This window comes from Chlorocebus sabaeus, chromosome 12, assembly GCF_047675955.1.
Source record: "Chlorocebus sabaeus isolate Y175 chromosome 12, mChlSab1.0.hap1, whole genome shotgun sequence".
Taxonomy (NCBI): domain Eukaryota; kingdom Metazoa; phylum Chordata; class Mammalia; order Primates; family Cercopithecidae; genus Chlorocebus; species Chlorocebus sabaeus.
This window is the reverse complement of record NC_132915.1, coordinates 107,774,713-107,795,675: the sequence shown is the minus strand read 5'-3', so window position 1 is coordinate 107,795,675 and position 20,963 is coordinate 107,774,713. Positions and strand designations below refer to the sequence as shown.

The window sequence follows — 20,963 nt, the reverse complement described above, 5'->3', positions numbered from 1 at the left end:
TGGTACAAAAGCTTGGGCCCCTCTGCAGATTACGAAGAATCTCAATCCTGCCTGGTGTGTAAGGCAGGTGGCAGAAGAGGGGCCCACTGGGAGCTCCGGGAGGGCAGAGCCTGTGTTTGTCTGGTTCACTGGGCCAGGCTGGGCACGTTGAGGTGCTCAGGCATATGACGAGTGAGAAAGGAGGTGTGAGTGAGCCTGCACCTTCCTGGCAGGTTTTGGGGAAGGCGGCACAGAGGAAACAAAGCAATCACAGCAGCTGACGCTTAGGGGTGGCTGACTTTGTGCCAGGCCCTGTTCTAAACACTGGGCGGCTCAACTCATTCATTCCTCACAACGGTCCCGCCATGTAGGCACTATTTTTTTTTTTTTTTTTTTTTTTTTTTGGAGATGGAATCTCGCTCTGTCGCCCAGGCTGGAGCGCTGTGGCCGGATCTCAGCTCATTGCAAGCTCCGCCTCCCGGGTTTACGCCATTCTCCTGCCTCAGCCTCCCGTAGGCACTATTTTTAACATCCCCATTTCACAGATGAGATGGCCAAGGCACAGAGAGACCGAGGAACTTGCCCAAGGTCGTGTAGTTGGTAGGTGGTGGGGGACGGCTTCGAGCCCAGGTCAGATTCCAGAGCTCACTGTCCTTCTGCCTGGGGAGCTGCCCTCCCCTTCATGGGCAGAAATGTGAGCACTGGGTCAGCTGGAAAGGCACGAGCTCCCAGGACTCTGGGCTTCACTCCAGCTACTCCTGGCTGGGTCCCAAGGGCCACCTGCTCCATCAGCCAGGGAGAGAGCCTCTGGCTGGAAGCCATCTGGAGCAATTCGGCTGCAGGTGCCTCCACCTGGCCGCCCCTGCGGAACAGCAAGGTCTCCTGTGCCACCAGGAGCACAGGCGCTGGGCCAGACCCTGAGGTGTCAGAAGGGCGCTTGGCAACCCCCTGCCCTGGGAGCCGGAGTCCCATTGCCAGTGGACCCAGGCTGGGAGGGGAAGAGGGTGAGAGGCTGGGCAAAAAATGAAAGATGGGTCTTTGCATTTATTTTTATTTATTTTTATTTTTGAGACGGAGTCTCCCTCTGTCACCCAGAGGAGTGCAGTGGCATGATCTTGGCTCACTGCGACCTCCGCCTGCCGGGTTCAAGCGATTCTCCTGCCTTATTCTCCCGAGTAGCTGGCATTACAGGCACCTGCCACCACACCCCAGCTAGTTTTTGTATTTTTAGTAGAGACGGGGTTTTGCCATGTTGGCCAGGCTAGTCTGGAACTCCTAACCTCAAGTGATCCGCCTGCCTTGAACTCCCAAAGTGCTGGGATTACAGGCATGAGCCACCACACCCGGCCTTGCATTTCTTATTTTTTATTATTTATTTATTTATTTATTTATTTTTATTTATTTTGAGATGGAGTCTCACTCTTGTCACCTAGGCGGAGTGCAATGGTGCGACCTCAGCTTACTGCAACCTTTGCCTCCCGGGTTCAAGTTATTCTCCTGCCTCAGCCTCCTGAGTAGCTGGGATTACAGGTGCCTGCAGCCATGCCCAGCTATGTTTTATATTTTTAGTAGAGACGGGGTTTCACCATGTCCGCCAGGCTGGTGTCAAACTCCTGACCTCAGGTGATCCATCCACCTCGGCCTCCCAAAGTGGTGGGATTGTAGGTGTGAGCCACCACGCCCAGCCTCTCTATTATTTTAAAAGGCCTCCTTTGATCATCTAGATACAGTGCTAAGTTTTATATAGCAGGCTAAAGAAGGGTGTGTACACGATGAGGCCGTTGTTGTTAAAAATAAATAAGATAAATAAATAAACGGAAAAAATAAAATTAAGAAAAGGTGCAGGACTGTGCAGCCTGCCCAAGACAGTGCATTTAAATCCTGGCCTCAGGCTCGTCCTGGCTATGTAACCCCGGGCAACTTACACACCTGCTCTGCGGTGGACATTCATTCTGTGTTTTCTTCCTCTGGTTGAGGAAAGAGAGCCCATCCGCCTTGCTGGAGTGGGAAATGCTGGACTGGAGGGTGCAGGTGCGTGGTGGGAGCTGTGGTGGGGAGGCCAGCAAGGGGGCATCCCTGGGGGTGAGGGCTGTGCCCAGGGCGGCATCTGGGGCTCTGGTTCTCCAGCCACCCTGTGCAGGATACTGGGTGCCCTTCCTGGCTCCACTCACCCTCCTCTTTTTTGTTTTTTTTTTGTTTGTTGGTTTGTTTTTGAGACGGAGTTTTGCTCTTGTTGCCCAGGCTGGAGTGCAGTGGCACAATCTCAGCTCACTGCAACCTCCGCCTCCCAGGTTCAAGTGATTCTCCTGCCTCAGTTTCCTGAGTAACTGGGATTACAGGCATGTGCCACCACACCCGGCCAGTTTTGTACTTTTAGTAGAGACAGGGTTTCTCTATGTTGGTCAGGCTGGTCTCAAACTCCCGATCTCAGGTGATCCTCCCACCTCAGCCTCCCAAAGTGCTGGGATTATAGGCATTAGCCACCGTGCCCAGCTCTTTGCTTTTTTTGAGATGGAGTCTTGCTCTGTCGCCCGGGCTGGAGTACAGCGGTGTGATCTCACCTCACTGCAACCTCCGTCTCCTGGGTTCAGGGGATTCTCCTGCCTGAGCCTCCTGAGTAGCTGGGACTATAGGCGTCTGCTACCACACCCAGCTAGCTTTTATTTTTACTACATATTTTTTTTGAGACGGAATCTTGCTCTGTCGCCCAGGTTGGAGTGCAGTGGTGCAATCTTGGCTCACTATAACCTCCGCTTCCCAGGTTCAAGGGATTCTCCTGCCTCAGCCTCCCAAGTAGCTGGGATTATAGGCTCCCACCACCACACCTGGCTAATTTTTGTATTTTTAGTAGAGACAAGGTTTCGCCATGTTGGCCAGGCTGGTCTTGAACTCCTGACCTCAGGAGTGATCCGCCTGCCTTGGCCTCCCAAAATGCTGGGATTACAGGTGTGAGCCACCGTGCAGCCCACTTTCCCTACTCTTACCTTGCTCTCCTGAAGTGTCTGAGGGGTCTGTGATCCTTCAAATAATCTCCTTTGCCTCTTAAATCACCTGGTGTTTTGTTTTGGTGCTTGTGGCTAAGGTCACTGGCCAGGATGCTTTCAGAGCCCTGGTGTGTGGAGCTGTAAGATGGCCATATTATATTAATTGATCCCACTCTCAGCATCTCTGCAGGGACCCTTGAAATAAGGCACGTCCAGCCTCAGTGCTAGGGCTTAGCAAATGCAGGAGTGAGGGGCGATGTCTGAGTGTGGGTTTCATTTTACAGAAAAACACTGGAAATATCTATCAGAAAATATTAACAGTTATGCTGGGCATGGTGGCTCACACCTGTAATCCTAGCACTTTGGAAGCCTGAGGAGTGAGGATGGCTTGAACCCAGGAATTCGAGACCAGCCTGGAAAACATGGTGAAACTCTGTCTCTACCAAAAATACAAAAAATTAGCTGGGTGTGGTGGTGCGCAGCTGTAGTTCCAGCTGCTCCGGAGGCTGAGGTGGGATGATGGTTTGAGCCCAGGAGGTGCAGGCTGCAGTGAACCGAGATCGCGCCACTGCACTCTAGCCAGGGCGACAGAGCGAGACTCTGTCTGAAAAAAAAAAAAAAAAAAAGAAAAAAAAGAAAATATTAATAGTTATTAGCTCTGGATAAAGAATTGTGGGTGAGTTTAATTTACAAATTATTATGATTTTGCTTTTCTGTATTTTTGAACTTTCCTACAAGTTGTGACATGTGATTTAAACCGAAAAATAAATAAGTAATGTTTTTCTTCCTGGTGTCTTTCCCTTAACTCTTCTGGCTGGGATGCGCCGGGATGGACCACAGTTCTGGGGAGACAAGGAGGACAAGGAGGCGGGCCCAGGTCTTCGGGGAGATGCTGCTGGATGCTCCCCAGGCTCCCATAAATGCCTCGTAACAGTAAGGCATGGGCTGGGCAGGAAACGCCGACGCAGCAATTCTGCTTATTTAGGGGAGTAGGTGGGGGCAGGGGACACTGCCGCAGAGAGCAAGGGGAGGCGTTTCCCCTGACAGCAGAGCCGTTCAGATGAAGCTGGGCTCCCCAGGGTTCCTTGCTCAGCCTGACCTGGCTCTGGGCGCCAAAGGAAGGAGGCAGCTGGAGGCATGGAGGTGGGGGGCAGCTGCGGCCGCCCACCGGGGGCGTGGATGCCTGATGCCTGCCCAGGGCTGCCTGACTTGGGGGTGAAACACTGGACTCTGGCGTCAGGCAGCCCTGGGTTCAACTCTCGCCTCTGCTTCTTAGAAACTGTGACCCCAGGCAAGTGACTTTGCCTCTCCTAGCCTCCACTTACTCCTCTGTAAAATGGGCATGATAAATCCCTTTCTTCAGAGGCAGTGAGTCTCAATCTAGGACGATTTTGCCCCCAGTTTGGCAATTACTGGAGGCACTTTGAGTTGCAACAACTGGGGACAGGGAATTTGGCAATTACTGGAGGCACTCTGAGTTGTAACAACTGGGGACAGGGCACATCGAAGTGCCACATGGAAGTCAGTGATGCTGCTGCACATCCCACGTGCACAGGGCAGCCCCCCACCCCGTGCCATGGAGAATGACCCAGCCCCCAAGGTCAATGGTGCCAAGGTTGAAAACCTTGCCCTAGGGTGCAGGTGAGGATTAATGCAGTAATGCAAGCACAGCGCCTGGGGGAGTGCGGTGATGATGAGCCAAGCCGCACAACGGGAGCCTTTTCCTCCTCACCTCCCAGAACCAGGTGTCAAAATATGAGCTCTGGGGACAAGGGTGTGCCGTTTTAAAAGAGAATGGTCTAGGACTTTCGGCTCCGCCGACCTTGTTTTCTCCTTCTTCTGCTGCCTGGAAGATGTCAGAGTTTTTCCAAATGGCCACTGGCAACATTCCGTCCACCCTCCAGGGAGGTCAGGGCCTGAGTGTGTCCCTGGGGACTGGGACTGCCACTCTGATTTACAACGAGCTCCACATCCCCAGCCCTGGATGCACAGGCCGGTGCCAGAAGAGCTGACACAGAGCAGGCCCAGCTGACAGAGGTCAAGGAGGACAGAGTGGGTGCCCACAGAGGCCCCTGCCTCCCAGACCCCTCAAGGGTATTCGGGGACACACTCATGGTGACATAAAGAAGTACGCCCTCTGCACCACCGTGTGGGCCTCTTCACAGCCCCCAGCTGCCCACCTTCTGCACCAGGGGCTTCTACTGCAGCCCTCATGCCAGCCTGGCACTGGTGCCTGACGGAGGGTGGCCCACTTACCTCCAGACAAGAACAGTGCTGGGATGTCATTGACGCTCCAGGGTCCCCAGCCTCGTGGATCGGACCAGGGCTGGCCACTGGGATCGGGCCCTGCTGTCCCTGTCTCAAGTTCTTCCTCTAGTTCTGCTTCTAGGTGATACTTTATCATCTTGATGACTAGGAGGAAGCACCTGCTGTTTACTGACTGCGGCCAGTGCTGCTTTTCTCTGGGGTGCATTCTGCTTGGCTGCCCTGTGCTCACCGGATGGCAGGCGCAGTCCTGTTCTGGACAGAGGTGGACTCCTCAGCCTGAGTCATGGACAGTCCTCTTCCTGGTGACTTGAGGGTCACCACAGGGGACTGCAGCCAAGGAAGGGTGGGTTTCAGTCTCTCTGGCCTTAGAGGACTCAAGGGGCCCATATGCCAATCAGGGAGGGTCACAAGAACTTGGAAAGTGTGCATGGAACAGAAAACCCAAATTCTAGTGTTTTAATCACATCAACATTTATTTTTTTTTCTCACACAGTAAGACACGCAGGTGGTACGGTGGCTCACACCTGTAATCCCAGCACTTTGGAAGGCCAAGGCCGGAGGATCACTTGAGCCTAGGAGTTCGAGACCAGCCTGGGCAACATAGTGAGACCCCAACTCTATAAAAAATTAGATAAATAAAAGCAGTGCAGAGGTTGCAGCCAGGGCAGGTGTCCCAGGCGCTGCAACTTCCACCCCCAGCTCCACCCTTCACTGTCCTGAGGGTAACACTTTTACGCTCAGTATCTCAAGAACGCTCCTTCCCCATCCTGCTGACTGAGGAACAGAGGGAGGGACGAGAGAGAAAAAACAGAGCCACAAACTTGGACAACTGAGGCTTTGTGGGGTGTGAAGGAAGGCATGACTTTTAAGGAACTTTCTGGAAGCCCCACCCATCACTCCTGCTTACATCTCACTGCTCAGAGCTGTGTCCCCTGGCCACTCCTATCCACAAGAAGCCCCAGAGAGGTGTTTTATTTTATCTGGGTGCTTTGGGTCCCAGGCAGTGGGGTTCTGTGCATAAGGAAGAAGGTGAGCGTAGAGATGGGTCAGCTGTGGGAGGATCCGGGGATGGCAGAAGGCACTTCCGGGTCAGCGGGGTGCTGGGGGTGGGAGCTAACAGAGGAGGCCAGGAGGGGCTGGCATGTGGGCTGGGGACGCTGTGAGTCCTATGCAGTGTCCTGTCATACCTCCCCCTCTTTTTCTGTGTTGTACTCTCCTGCTGTCCCCAAGGCCAAGTTTGTTCCCCTTGGTCTTAGCTTAGCTTTGGGGACTCAAGGGAAGGACCCAGGTCTAAACCTCGCAGCCGGGAAAGAACAGGTGTGGTGTCAGAAGTCAGTGCTGGGAGCATCTGCAGGTGGAGCAGTGAGAGCAGTTAGCAACCGGGACCGGATCCCCGGCACTGCTCTGAAATAAACTTAGGTGGACAGGAGGCTGGACCGAGGGGAAAGTGTGGCCCCAGGGCTGGAGACACCAAGCAGAGCTGGGAGAGCTGCTGGATCCTCTGAAGCAGAGGTCCCAGGGGATGAACCCTGAATCAAGGAGCTGCCCCTGTCCCCTCCAGCACTCCTCCTTAATCTTGAGAAGGTAATGAGGACAGGGAAATGGTGGCCCCAATAGGGAAACCGTTTCTTTAAGGCTTTGTTGTGGGTTCCTCACTAAGCCCCAAACCTGCCCAGCGTCCCCAACACAGAAAGAAAACAGGCCATGGAGGCAGCAGTGAGCAAACTCTTTACTCCTCGGATTCTCGCCCCTCGGCCCCCGCGGTGACCGGCGCTCCCGCCCAGTCCCCCCTACAGGGGACAGTGAATACGAACAAAAATAGTTCTCTACAGAACGAAATGTCCAGGCCCCCCACCCCTTCCTTCTCTCCTCCTCCCCCAGACGGTGAGTTCCTTGGTCACCGAGCCTCCAGTGAGGCCTGCGGTCTGATGGGTTGCAGGAAAAATAAAGAAAGAATAGAAAACAGGACCGAGTCAGCGTCTGGAATTGTAGGCAACTGGAGGTCGGGGTCCGCCGCCGCCCATGAGCCCGGCACAGGCCAGGGGTCGTCGGCCACAGTCCCGTGTGTGCACGTGTGGTGGGAGGCAGGACGGGGGGTGGGGCGAGCAGCGTTTCTCCCGACCCTCTGGCTCACCGCCAGCGAAAAAAAAAAAAAAAAAAAGAGAAAGACAAAAAAGGAACTGGGCAGCGGATAATACAAAAGAAAAACGAAACCAAATCGCAGGTGCGGGGACCGGAGTTCCTAGGCGCCCCTGCTGCGGGGGGAGGGCAGTGCGGGCGGGAGCGTGGGCCGGGCGGGGGGCCCTGCTGAGTAGCACCTGGGAGCAGCTCTGGCCGCACCCTTCTCGCCGCCCGGCCTCGGACGCCGGCTCCGCCCCGGGACCCCCGGCCCCCGGGAGCAGGGAGCGTCCCCCGGGCGGGGCTCAGCGGCTCAGGCGGGCGGCCAGCCCCAGCAGCAGCAGGCAGCCGAGCAGGGTGGCGGGGCGCGGGGCGGCCCCGGGCGCGCGGTCGCAGTCCAGGCCGCCGTCATCGTCGGCGGGGTCGCAGCGGGGCTGCTCGCAGCGCACGCCGGTGTAGCCGCGCGGGCAGGCGCAGCGCTGGTTCTGCAGGCAGGTGCCTCCGTTCTGGCACAGCAGCTGGTCGTCATCGCACACGTTGGCTGCGGGCGGAGGGGGCGGTCAGCACGGGGCGTGGCCCGGTCCCTCCCGCCCCACCTCCGAGCTCCTGCGAAGCGGGGTGTGCGAGCTCCTGGGGGCGCCGTCTGGGCCGGGGGTGTAGGAGGCTCCGGGAGCGCTGGGTGTGAAACGTCCCGTTGGGAGGGTAACGGCGCCCGGGCGAGATCTGGCCCCTGGCTGCCTCCCAACGCTGCCCTTCTCTCCCCGCCCCACTGGCCTCGGTGCGGTTCTTCAGACGCGCCTGCAGTCTCCAGAGCTGTGCACGTGCTGTTCCATGGGCCTGGAGCGCCCTGCCACCCTCCCCCCGCGGCTAACGCCGACTCGGACAGCCTCCCTCCCTCTGTCCCCGCAAAACCCTTTTCAACCAACCCCAGCTGCGTCTTTCTCGTAGTTCCCACCACGCACCACCATGCCCAAGATCGCATCAGGCCCCGCCCCGAGCTCTTGGACCCGCCCCTCGGCCCGGACCCCGACCCCAGCAGCATCCTGTCCACGCCCACCTGCCCGCTCAGTATCGCTAGGCCCCGCCCACCGCCCTCGGCTCTGCCCCATCTCACCAGGCCCCCGCCAACTTCCCGGACCCTGCCCCGTCTCGTGAGGCCCGCCCACCTCCCCTGCCCCGTCTCGTGAGGCCCGCCCACCTCCCCAGCCCCGTCTCGTGAGGCCCGCCCACCTCCCCAGCCCCGTCTCGTGAGGCCCGCCCACCTCCCCTGCCCCGTCTCGTGAGGCCCGCCCACCTCCCCTGCCGCGTCTCGTGAGGCCCGCCCACCTCCCCTGCCGCGTCTCGTGAGGCCCGCCCACCTCCCCAGCCCCGTCTCGTGAGGCCCGCCCACCTCCCCTGCCCCGTCTCGTGAGGCCCGCCCACCTCCCCTGCCCCGTCTCGTGAGGCCCGCCCACCTCCCCTGCCGCGTCTCGTGAGGCCCCGCCCATCTCCCCCTGCTCCGTCCCGTGAAGTCCCGCCCACTTCCCCGGCCCTGTCCTGTCTTGCTAGGCCCCGTCCACCGCCCCGGCCCGGTCTTACTAGGCCCCGCCCACTGCCTCGGTCCTGCCCGCCACCTTTCCGCAGGCTCCGCCCGCGGGGGAACGGCGCGCACTCACGGTAGCAGCCCTGGCGCCAGTAGTGCGTGGGGAGGCAGTCGTCGCACTTGGGGCCCGCCGCGCCCTCGCGGCACTCGCAGAAGCCGGTCTCGTTGCACCGGTCGTGCACGGAGCCTATCTGGTTGCAGTTACACTCTGGACGGACACGGGCACGTGGTCAGGGCTACCTGTGGGCGCCGTCTGCTCGGACCCCCACTCTCCCGGCCTCGCAGCCGGGTCTCCGCACTCCCCAGGGGATGCTCCCCACACTGGGTCCACGTGAGCCCGCGGCTGGACGGCAGGTGGGGACTGCCCGGGGTGTCCAGACCTGGAGGGAAGACTCCGGCTTCCTTCCCTGGGATCAAAAATCTCCCAGCCCCGCCTTCCCCGCCCTGGCTCTGGCGTGGCCCGGGTCAGCCCCTTCCCCTTTCTGGGCAACTAGAGGGGTCGCTGACCCTTCCCATCTCCGAAGAGCTATGACTCCGACAGATGGCAGAAGCTCAGTGGAGGTCACTGAGCATGTCTGGGGCTGCTGTGCTGTGGGGGTGGCCCTCCTCCACAGCTCCTTTCCAGGGGAGTGGAGGAACAGCCTATTCCTGCTCCCGGGGGGTCCCAGTTGGTTTCCTTGGGGCTCTGCTTTGTGGGAGGGGGCGAATATCCTCCACCCTGAGAAACCTTGCAGCTCAGTGATGGCTCTGGGGGTGGAGGCAGGGAGAGCCAGGGAGAGGAGGAGGGTGCCAGGGTGGGGGCGCCTCTAATTGGATCCAAAGGCCCTGCCCTGTCCCTGCAGCTGGCCCCCTGTGACGTCAGCGGCTTTGATCACTTAGAGTTGATGGAATTATCTGAAGGCTGCCGCCATAATTCAAACCGACAGCTCCAGCTTTGCAGGAGCCCCTCCTCTGCGCAGCCAGAGCCGCCTGCTGGGTGGGGGATGGGCGATGGTGTCCCAAGGGGCCTGGCTGGGCAGGGTTGGGGGACAGCCCCTGGGGCTGAGACCTGGCCTCTACTGACGACAGGGGCAACCATTCCAGGCTGGTGGGTTTTGGTTGGCGGTCATGGCTTTGGTCTTTGCCCAGGCCCAAGGCCCTGATGAACTTCCTTCTCTACCCCAAAGCCAGTCCTTGAGTAGAACTTGGAAGAAAGCAGACCAGCTGCCGACCGGGGGTGAAGAGCAGCTTTATATCTGGACCTCGGCTGGTAAAGCGTTTGAAGAAAAGCTTCCGCCACAAAAAAAGGGCTGAAAACTAATCTGATCCGCCTCCCGATTTGATGAATGAGGAAGCCGAGGCCCAGGGAGGGGAAGGCACCTGCCCAAATGTATGCAGCAAGGCCCTCCTTTTGGCCCCCAAGGAGGAGGGATAGGCTGTTCCTCCACCCTTCTGGAAAGGAGCTATGGAGGGGGACTGTCCCTCCCACCGACACCAGCCCCAGACAGATGCTCAGTGGCCTCTGCCACTGAGTGCCTGCCACCTGCTAGAGTCACAGCTCTTTGGAACCAGGAAGGGTCAGTGTCCCCTCCAGTTGCCCAGAGAGCAAAAGGCCACTGGTAAGTTTTGCAACTCCAGTGCCTGCCGGAGAACCACAAGGGGAGGTTACTAATACAGCAGCTTCTGGAGCTTTCTGTCCTTAGAGATGGATTGGGCCCTGGAGTTAGAATTCCCACAGCCTCCCCAGGTGATTCTGATGCAGGGGGCCCCAGAGGGGGCACACATTCCAGCAAGTTCCCTGTGCCGTGTCCGCGCCCTCTCACCAATGCAGACGTTCTCATCGTCCAGCTCTGCCGAGCCGTTGCGGTAGTAGCCCAGCCGGCAGTGCTGGCAGTGCTGACCTCGCGTGTTGTGTTTGCAGCTGACGCAGGTCACCACATTCAGGAAGTCAATGTAGCTGCAGCGGTTGGAGTGACCGTAGCATTCGCAGTCTGGGGCGGCCAAGTAGGAAAAATACCAATGATCAGTGAGAATTCAGGGAAACTGAGGCACAGGGCAAGGAAGGACTCACCCCAGGTCATGCAGGGAGGAAGGCATCTTTGGAAAAGGTACCAGAAGCTGCCCTAGGCCTCTGACCCTTCTGTCGGACTCAGGAAGAGACAGGCCTCCCTGCTTTGAGCCCGGAGGAGAACCTGAGTAGGCTGAGCCCAGGGATTCCCACCTGGCCCTGTGGGCAGGGAACCAGGGAGGGCCGGTGGGCAGCACCTGCCAACGCCTGGCTGAGCACCAGGGCCAAATGCTCGCTGAAGGATGCTCGCGTGCCGGAGTGATTAGAAAGTGATTCATGCAAGGAGGGCGGGGTCATGCCACCTGGCTGTGCACTGGGGGAGGGCGGCGCCTGGGTTCATGGCGCTCCCTGTGGTGTCCTCGGGTGGATGAATGCATGGATGGACGCTGGACAAGATGCAATGGGCCAGGAGCTCCTGCCCATGCTGCTTTGGAAGATGGTTGGGAGGAAAACGCCCACCTGCCGGACCCTTTCTTATTAGCCTGAGCTTTCTGCAAGTTTGGTTGTTTTGCAGGATGCTAAGAGTGAGTGCCACTTTAAAGCAGGTGCCCCAGGAACCTGTTTGCCTCCCTCTGGCCCTGGCCTGGCTTGTGACTCACTGCTCCTGGAAGCACATGGTTTCATACCAAGGACCACCACCACCACGTCCGGCCACCTCCTGCACCCCACTCCTACGTGGTTCTCAGGTTGACCCCTGCCTAATCAGCTCCGCTCCGAGGACCAGAGAAGCACGGGGCAAGGCTCTCAGGGATTGGAGGTGAACCCCACAATGTCAGTGGAGGATTTGGTAAGGAAGGTCACCATCCCTAAGAATGGGGGGCATCCCTTGATGTTCCTACGAAGGGACACAGTACTCACCCACCCACCTACCCTCCAGCAAGAAAGCCAATGTGGCTGCCCCTGAACAAGGAAGGACACTGGCCACCCTCTTGAAACACCATCTGTGTATCTCTAGAGGACCCAGCTTCCTTTTTGTGATGGGATAAGGAGGGACTGACCCAGTGGTCAAGGGCATGGGAGACCCTGGAGAAACAGCCTGTGCCCACGAGAGATAGTGGGCATTCCCACCTGTGGGCCACCTGGATCTGCCCCCTTCACTTTGTCCCTCCAGAGACAATGAGGAGGCGAGGCATCCTCTAAGTGTCCCAAAGAGCAGCATCAGTGACCTGTGTGTCCCAGATTCTGCTTCAGCCAAGATGAGCCCCTGGGCCACACCTCCCAGGGGAGCCGGGACAGGCTATTTCTGGCATCTGCTCTGCCCACTGTGTGGCCTGCCCACTGTGCCCAAGTTGGCTTCTGACTCATACCTACTCCCAGCTCCCTTGGGGAGGGAGGCCTGTAGGGAAGAGAGACTCAGTTTAACCTTGGCCCAGCTACTCCGGGAGGGTTTTCTGAGCCAGGCATTTGTCCTCTGTCCTGCACTGTCTTTTTCCAGTGGCGGTTGGGGAACAGGTGGCGGGGAGGGCTGATGGGGCCCCAGGCCCATCCTCTTACCTTGGAATTCTTCAATAGGCATCACTTGAGGAGATTTGGGCTTGAGCTGGAAAAGTTTGTAGCCCTTGGCGGGGGCAGGGGCAGCAGCAGGGGTGCCCACAGCTTGGAGAGATGAGAAACAGGTTCTTTCGTCTGCCATGGTCCCGCTGCCCAGGGAAGAGCCCAGCAAAGGCTTCCAAGCGGCCCTGGGCCAGCTCTAGGGCAGGCAGCCTTGTCGCCTGCTCAGATGTGAGGGAGGGAGAGGCCCCTCTGGCCTCAAATCACACAGCCCCTCTCCTCGAAGAGCCCAGGGAGGTAGGGCCCCTTCCTGAAGGAAACACAGCACATCCCGAGCTCGCAAATCAGCCCTGCCCTTGGTCCCCTCTCTGAGACCATGGACACATCTGGCTGGATTACTCCCCCAAATGACTTCTGTAACCCCTGACACCCCCCGCGCCCTGCTAAGGCCTTCTTGGAAGCCGAACGGCTTTTAGACGGATAGCGTGTTGCACACCTGTCTTTTGCTCTCCCCACCTCCTCTTCAAACTTTCAGGAGCATCAAACCCAGAGACTAAACCTGGCATTTAAGGACTTTGGCATCTCCCTTCCTTTCTGAAACAATCTTCCTGCTCCAGCCAAAGTGAATCCTTCGCTGTCCCTGGAGTCCCACTCGCAAGTGCTGTCAAGCCAGGAACAGCGACGCCCTGCCCAGCATCCCACCGGGGCCCCAGCGCCCTATCTGTGCGTGAGCAGGCCACTGTCCCGGAAGCGTCACTGCCTTGGCTTCCCTATGGGGGTCTGTGGCGGCCTGGTGGGCCCAGGGCAGGGAAGTGATGGCTCTCGTCAGCTTTGTCTCAATCACCAGAGAGGACACCAGACCCAGGTCCTCCAGGTTTCTAGGAACCAACCATCCGACCGTCTCTAAATATGCTTCCAGCGCCAGAGCTTCCTCCCAGTAGAGGGCGCTCAAAGCCCGGCTCGCTGCTCAGAGCTGGGGCTGGAGGGAATTTGAACAGGTGAGCTGGAGGAACAGTTCACTGGTTCCCTAGACCTCAGGCCCTAATTCCCAGCCCAGGCTTGGTGAGCTGGGGCCAGGGACCAGTTCCCTTCTGGAGAGTCAGGCAGGCCTGCGAGTTTCCTTGGCGTGTCTGTCTACGGCTACAGATGAGCCCGTGCGTCTCCTCCCATGTAACAGGAGGATGTCAGTGTCTTCCAGGATCCCGCCCTTCCACCTTTAACCCACACATTTTCCACTTTGTCAGGCTCCCTGCCATCCCACTGCCAAGCCTTTGCCCTGGCTGGTCCTGCGGCCTGGAATATGCCACCTTCTTCCTTCACCTGCCACAGTCCACCCTCTGAGGTCTCACGGACCCCGCTCCTGCAGGAAGCCCCCTCTGACTCTCTCTGTGATCCAGCAACTGCCCTGGTGTCCTGTGAGCAAGGGGGAGCTGGAAAGGGGGGTTCCTGTCATGGGAGGCAGGACCTCCACTCGACTCCGAAGCCCTCGGAGGGAGTGCTGGTGGAAGGGCTTGGCGTGGCGGTGCCACATGGAACCTCTCTAAGCAGGTGAAGTTTGGGGGCAGAGCTGGTAGACCTGCTCTACCAGGCCACTCCCTCACCACTATGCTCTAGAGCTTCCCAGGTACCGACATTCTACACCCATGCCCTCAGTTGGTTGCTGCGTCACCACCCCCCCGCCCCACCCCAGGTCCCCACCAAGCACCCCTGCTACTTCCACTACAGGGGGAGGGGCCTATGAGTCTAAGAGGGCGCTTCCCCGGGGTCTCAGGCCCATCACAGGCCTTGCCCCCATACCTTCTGCACGGGCGGCCACCTGGGACCACCTGCTTGAGAGCGGGGCAGCCGTAGATGGCCTGGTCCACTCTTGGGGGGAAGAAGAGAAGAAACCAAGTTATGTGAGGGGGGTGGTGCTGAGGGAAGCTGGGCACTTACTGAGGCACCACAGCCCCGCACCCCACAGGCCCCTTAAAGCAGCAGCACTATTAGGAGAGGCTCTGTCTACACTGGCCAAAGGAACTGGGTCCAAATCTACTACAGAGGCAGCATCTACACTATTGCAGTCTGTGGACGGCACATGCAGACTTAAAGCCAGATAGATGGGAGGTGGCCTCATGCCTGAGAATCTGCGTATGCTTCAGCGAGACGCTTCTACACTCCCTGTGTGATTCCCGTTCTGACTGAAGGACAGAGCTAGACCAGGTCCTGTCTCTGGGCCCAGACCTCTCTGAGCTGATGTCTCTAATGGCTGCAAAGTGGGGCACGTGTTCCGGCCAAGATCTTAGATGTGTCCGGAAGTGTTCTGGAAGGCCTTCTTCCTGTCCAGCCCCAATCCGGGGACCGGAGCCTCCCCCAGCATCTGACTTGCTTCCCTGATCACTGCCCTTCTACCTTCCTGACGCCTGGCCTGGGCCCATTTTCACCAGGGACCCCAGCATGAATCAGCCCCCAAACGCCACAGTGCTCAGCCCCTAGACTAACAGGACCCCCAGCCAGGAAGGCAGGCAGGGCTGGCAAAGAACTGTCCTGTGCCCAAATTTCCAAGGACAAACCCAGGGGGACAGGGGAGGGCTGCTGTTTTCCGCTTCTTGAAGGGATTATACACAATGGTGGCTGCGGGGAAAGAAAAGGAAAAGCTACCAGCTAACAAGGGCGGAAGACTTCCCAGCTGGGAGCGGAGAGCTTTGGACATCAATTGACTTTAATACGATGTTCAGTGGGAAGATGAGGCCGCCAGGCCCAAATTGGCAAGGGCTTAATTAGAGCCACAAGAAAGCCAGCCCTGAAGGCATTTGCTTCGGAGTCTGTCTCCCTCCACCCTCCGTGGCCCAGCCCAGGAGAGGATTAGTATCTCCAGCGGCGTTTTCCGCCCCCAGCGCTGTCCTCCAGACAGCTTGACATTGGCAGGCGGGAGAAACATCTGGCCCAGGAGTTCAGAGGCCCAGCTGGACTCTGGTCAAAGAGCCCAAAGCACCTGTTGAGAGGCGTCTGGGGATATTCAGGATCTTTCAGGGACCAGGGTCTTGGGGAGGGAGAGAGTCCTGGCTGGGCTGCCCAGGGACACAACTCAGGTGTGCAGGAAGCAAGTTCTCGCCATGGCCTGTGTGCTGTGCCAAGGCCCCATGGAAGCCTGGTCTGCTCCTTTGGAACTGGGAAGCCCTGCAAGCCAGGCCTTAAAGATAGCACTACCTGGCCAGGTGCTGTGGCTTACACCTGGAATACCAGCACTTTGGGAGGCTGAGGCAGGTGGATCAGTTGAGGTCAGGAGTTCCATACCAGCCTGACCAGCATGGTGAAACCCCGTCTCTACTAAAAAGACAAAAATTAGCTGAACCCGGTGACGGGTGCCTATAATCCCAGTTACTTGGGAGGCTGAGGCAGGAGAATTGCTTGAACCCGGGAGGCGGAGGTTGTGGTGAGCTGAGGTCGCACCATTGCACTCCAGCCTCGGCGACAAGAGCGAAGCTCCATCTCTAAATAAACAAACAAACAAATAAATAAATAAAGATAGCACAACCTCATAGCCCCTGGAGGCCTCAGGGCAACAGCTTTGGGTGGCTGAGTTGGCACACCCTGAGTTCAAATCCTGCCTGTGCCTCTCCATAATCCCGGGACATCAGGCAGCTGCCTCTTTTTCTTTTTTCTTCTTTCTTCTGAAACAGCTTGATTGAGGTATAATTTACATATCATAAAATCCAGCTGCTTCTTCCTAAGCCTCGATCCCCTCACCTGTGGGACTAGGAAAATAACAGCCTCCATCTCACAGAGCTGTGACCCCAGAATATAATGATACGATGATAGGAGCACAGCCTTTAGCCCGGGAGAACTCACCCTCAGTAACTGCAATGATCGTTTTTATTAATGGGGGCTCTGGACAGGGGCTTCGGTTGCTGAAAAGGAGGGAGGAGCCCCTAGATGTGGGCTGTGGGGGCCACTGACTGTCACATTGGAGGCACCTCTTCCCCTAATGTCCCGCTTCTTGACACAGGGCTGAGGGTGCAGAGCAACACTGTCCTGCCGAGAGGGAGGGTGTGTCTTCTGCTCCCCCAGGGGATCCTGGGGATCCTTGCCTCCCCCACATTTACCACTCCGGCCTCTGACTTTTCCTCTTTAATTCCCAACTTTGCACAATCTGCCCAGCCTCCCACGGCTGCCCTGGCACCAAGTCAGAAGCAGCTCCGCAAATGGATTCAAGGTTCCTCTGTGTGTGCGTGTGTACACTTGCACATGTGATATGGAGAGTATCTGGCCTCCCAGCCAGACCACTGTTTGGAGGCAGGCACAGCACCCACCACCACTGTTTTTGCTTCTGTCTGCCCACCACAGGCTCAGTAGCCAAGCACAGCTCCCCTGTGGCTGCGCCAACCTATGTCTGAAGTCCAGAATTCTCAGAGTGACCCACATCCTCCACCCCAAGGAGGATTCCTGGGCCAGGCGGCTTCCCTGAAATCCCCCAATCTTTCGGCTACCCCTGCCTCCTGTAAATGCCTCGTGCAGAAAAGGAAGGATGTAGAGAGAAGTGGGGTGTGCCGCCCCCCAGGGGAGCCGCTCTGGATGGCCTAGGAAGGAGGAGGTCTTTCTCTCAGCATTTGCCCCCGCCTGGGGAGCCTGAGTGCCCGCCCAGCAACAGGCCAAGGCAGGAGCTCACGGAGGGGACTCTGCCCTTCAGAAATGCCACCCCTCCAGGGGGAAGGAGCAGTGGGGCAGGTCCTCTTGGATCAGAGAGAGGGAGGGCCAGGGCACTACCCAAGGGGTGAGGAGTCCCCACCAGGTCCTCCCTGCAGGGAGGTGGGGGACAGGATATGGCAGGTTATTGGAGCACCCCTCCCCGGCTGGGACCGGGAAGAATTCCCCTTGGTCATCGTCTTCCTGGAGCCCTCTGGGAAGGAAAAATCCTTTCAGACCCCTGGCACCTGCAGTGCGCAGAGTCCAGGGACACTCCCAAGGTGAGTCCAGGTGAGAGCAGAGGCCCACCCCAGCATCCCCAGCCTTGAATATACGCGAATCCCTCCTTCGGAGGGGCGTGAGAATCAGCTTTCCATGCTTGTCTGTAGCGGACCTCTGAGGGGGCAGGACGTCTGGCCCTGGCCTGGCCTTGCACTACACACGCAGCCCCCACATTCCCAGCAGCCAAACCCAACTCCAGAGGCTCACTCTGGCCTGCTGATCAGAGACATTTGCTTTCTGGGCTAACCCTGCTCCATCCGTCGCACCTGCGCGCTGCTGAGGGGTTAAGGACAGAGAGGCCCTGGGGGCCAGGTGGGGGCAGGGTGTGGGCGGGGCACCAGCAACCGTGGAGGCAGAAGCACCACTGGGAGACAAGGCCGGTCTTTGGCTGCATGTCAGGATGGCCTTGCTGCCCCCAGCACCTTTCCTCCCAGTTCCTGCAGCTGTCTGGCCACACTGGTCTGGGACCTTCTAAGCAATGGCTTGAAGGGCAGGAGGAAGACGATTTCGGAAGCTGAACTGACCATTGAATCTCCTGGTTGGGCTCAGGAACAGGTTGACTCAGGTGACCTGGAAGCCCCTTTGGCCTGTGGCCTCCCAGCTCTAGGGTTGCAGCGTCTCTATTCTAAGAGCCAAGCCCCTGCTCTCCCGCACAGGGCTGCCGACCCTCCCACCCCAAGAGAGGCGGGGACGCAGGCTAGAAGCAAGAGAGGGTGGGATGGCAGGGGTCACTGTACCCTGGCACCCACCTGTGGGCTGTGGGGTGCTGGGAGCCGTGGGGGCCCAGGCAGTGGACGTGGAGGGGACAGGAGTAGTGGGGGCCCTTGTCATGGCTGTGGTGGCCGCAGTGGCCACAGGGCCTTTGGGGTCGGGGTCTTTCTGGGACCTGCTGATGCCTGGTGAGAGATGGGAAAAGCAAGAGAGGGTGGGGGGGTTGCTGGGGTGGGGACACCACAGAGAAGTAACTTACAACGGCTGTGCTGGCCCACGTCCCTGCAGGGCCCGCCTTTGTTCTGGCGCCCTCTCGGCCCATTGGCTTCCCAGCCAGGGGCCCTCTGGGTCTGGGAGGGACAATGTGGGTGGGATGTGGGGCCCCACAGAGCCCTGGCGGAGGCTGACAGTGCACCCCACAAGCATTTCTGAGATTTGGGGTCTGCTCCCGGCTGGCTCTTTGACAGTGGCCAGCCCTTTCCTGCTGCCTCTCGGAGCAGATGGCGACCTCCCAGGGGGAGGGGTTTGCAAGGCTGAAATGAGAGACTGTGCCTGGTGCCCTGTGAGTGTTTGGGGACGGTCTCGATGACATTCACTGATAACCTGCGGGCACCATGTCGCCCTCACCCTCCTGGGGAACTCTCAGGACCCCCACCTCCTGCAGACACCCCTCCTTGGTCCAACTCCCCTGGGACCTGAGCTGACCTGGATGAGCAGAGCCCTGGGCCAAGGTGGCTGCAGAGGCTGCTCAGAGGGAGGCTGCCCCCACGGTCAGGCTGGGGGGTGGATTCTGCCCCTGGTGGGGGAAGGTCACCCCACTCTCGCCTGGCAGGAGAGACTCCTCTCCCAGATCCAGGTGAGAGAAGAGGCCCGGGCGGCAGGAGGAGCAGGGAGCCCACCCGGGGCCAAGGGTCCTGTCCTGTTTTCCAAAGCAGCACTGATGGAGCTCCTGGGAGAGCCTGAGACTTGCTGGACAGCAGGTCACAGCAAAATGACACATGACACATGGCATATGATGTGGAGGGGAGAGGTGGAGGGGGGAGAGGTGGAGAAGCAGATGGGGTGTAATTAGAGGACGGAGTGAATAGGCCCAAGTCCCAGAGGGGACACGGAAGCCCCTTTTTTTCTCTCCTGCTTTTTCCAGGACATGCAAAGAGGGGCCCTGGCCGCCCTCCCTGGGCGTGTACTTACTGCCAAAGGAACCTGCAGCAGCACCTGCGGGAGAGAGAGGGGCGTGAGCTGGCTGCCCCAGGGGAAGGGGCCTGGCTGTCGCCTCCCTGCAGAGGGGCCAGCAGGGCAGGGGAGGGCCTGGAGGTGCTCCTCCCTCAAGAGCACCTGCTGCACCACACAGCTGCTAGCATTGATGACCTGCAGGGTGTGGGGACCAGGGTGGATTATCCAGTTCCATCCTCACTGCAGCCCTGGGAGGGAGGAACCACTATTGGCCCATTTTGCAGATGGAGACACTGAATCTCAGAGCCGTGACTTGTCCTTGGGGACATGCTGACAGGTGCCAAACGCTCCACTGGGAGCTTCATACACACTCCTATTTTAGATTTTTGGGCCCTCCAGTGCAGGACAAGGACATTGTATGGAGTGTTCCTGTCTAAGAAGTGCAGTGTGGCTGGAAAACTCGCTGAGAAACCACGGGAACGGCCGTCGCGGGTGCTGTGCGTCCCACGTGCCAGGCACAGTGTCAGCATCCCCTACATGAACCGTGCCGTCCTCATAAGAACCCCATGAGGGAGTTTCCTTACGGTCCTGATTCTACAGCTGAGGACACGTGGCTGGGGGAGAAATATAGCTGGGAGAGGGCGAGGCCTGACTCGAATCTGGGTGTCTCTGTGTGTCCAGGGGATGGGGGAGGCCTATGATCCTGGTGTGACCAGGGGCCTCGAAATCCTGGGGTGAGATTCATCCCAGTTGCAAAAGGAAGGAGCTGGTGCCACAGCTTTCGCCACAGTGTTCCCAAGAAAGGACGCTGTGGGATCAGCAGTGGGACGTGTGGCTCATGGACTCCTCCTGGGCCTGGGAGGACGAGCCTATCCCCACCCACTCCTTCCTCCACCTCCGTGTCTGGGCAGGCACCTGCTAGACCCTGAGGACACCTCAGGGTGCAGCCACAGTAAGCACCACCAGGACTGGGTGGTGACCAAGTGAGGCTCCGTGGAGACAGGCGGGACATCAGGCAGGGCACAGGGAGGTCCTGGGGCCTCTAAGTTGGGCCCTGGGGGGTGATGATGGGCTGGCCAGGTGGGGGCAGAGGGGTAAGAAGGTGGGAAGGCATTGGGAGTGAGGGCGGCTGCAGGGCTGAGGGTGGCGTTGGGAGAGACCTGGGAGGATGGAGGGAAGTTGGAAGAACGTGGCGGGGAGGAGGGTCTCCAGTCAAGGTGACCCCTAGACTTGCAGCTTGGCCCCGTGTGTATCGGTGCCACTTACTGAGGAGGGGTCACGGCAGGGGCAGGGTGAGGGCAAAATTAGCCTCTGTGTCTCCTTGGGCTGTTTCCTGTTGGCGCCCCAGAGAAGGCAGGAGACCCGGGTGCTGAGGACAGCAGCGCCCGCAAATATCAGAAGAAACCCCTCCTTCCTGGGGCTTGGGGGCCTCAAAGGCAATTCCCAGGGACTCCCAGAGAAGCAGGAGGTGGGGCCAGCTCCAGGAGTCTCCCTTAAATAAGGAAGCCCCAGCTGCGCAGTCCCTACAGGCCTGTCTGTCCATCGCTGGCTAGACCGGTGGTGGTGAGGGTGGGGACAGTGGATCCTCCTAGGTGTGACCTGCAGCTAAGTGTCTCAGGTGGCCAGAGACGGGCAGAGGGAGGCCTTGCAGAACCTCCAGATG

At 58.8% G+C, this 20,963-nt stretch overlaps 1 protein-coding gene across 11 annotated transcripts in view; it reads right to left on the bottom strand.

Annotated features, from left to right (window-relative positions):
• Positions 1-5,473: 5,473 nt before the first annotated feature.
• The window catches only part of NTNG2 (netrin G2), an 82,856-nt gene continuing 67,366 nt past the window's right edge, over positions 5,474-20,963 (bottom strand). For 5 of the 11 annotated variants that reach the window (XM_037994199.2, XM_037994202.2, XM_037994204.2 and 2 more), the window contains 7 exons: positions 19,319-19,342; positions 18,166-18,312; positions 14,267-14,335; positions 12,473-12,574; positions 10,734-10,901; positions 9,005-9,139; positions 5,475-7,890 (listed from right to left, as the gene is read on the bottom strand). In XM_037994199.2, coding sequence (XP_037850127.2) covers positions 7,655-7,890; positions 9,005-9,139; positions 10,734-10,901; positions 12,473-12,574; positions 14,267-14,335; positions 18,166-18,312; positions 19,319-19,342 — 881 coding nt within the window. In that variant the 3' untranslated portion in view covers positions 5,475-7,654. Of the gene's footprint in view, positions 7,891-9,004; positions 9,140-10,733; positions 10,902-12,472; positions 12,575-14,222; positions 18,313-19,318; positions 19,343-20,963 lie in introns of those variants that run through there. The other 6 variants (XM_008005872.3, XM_008005873.3, XM_037994207.2 and 3 more) reach the window with 5 other exon arrangements.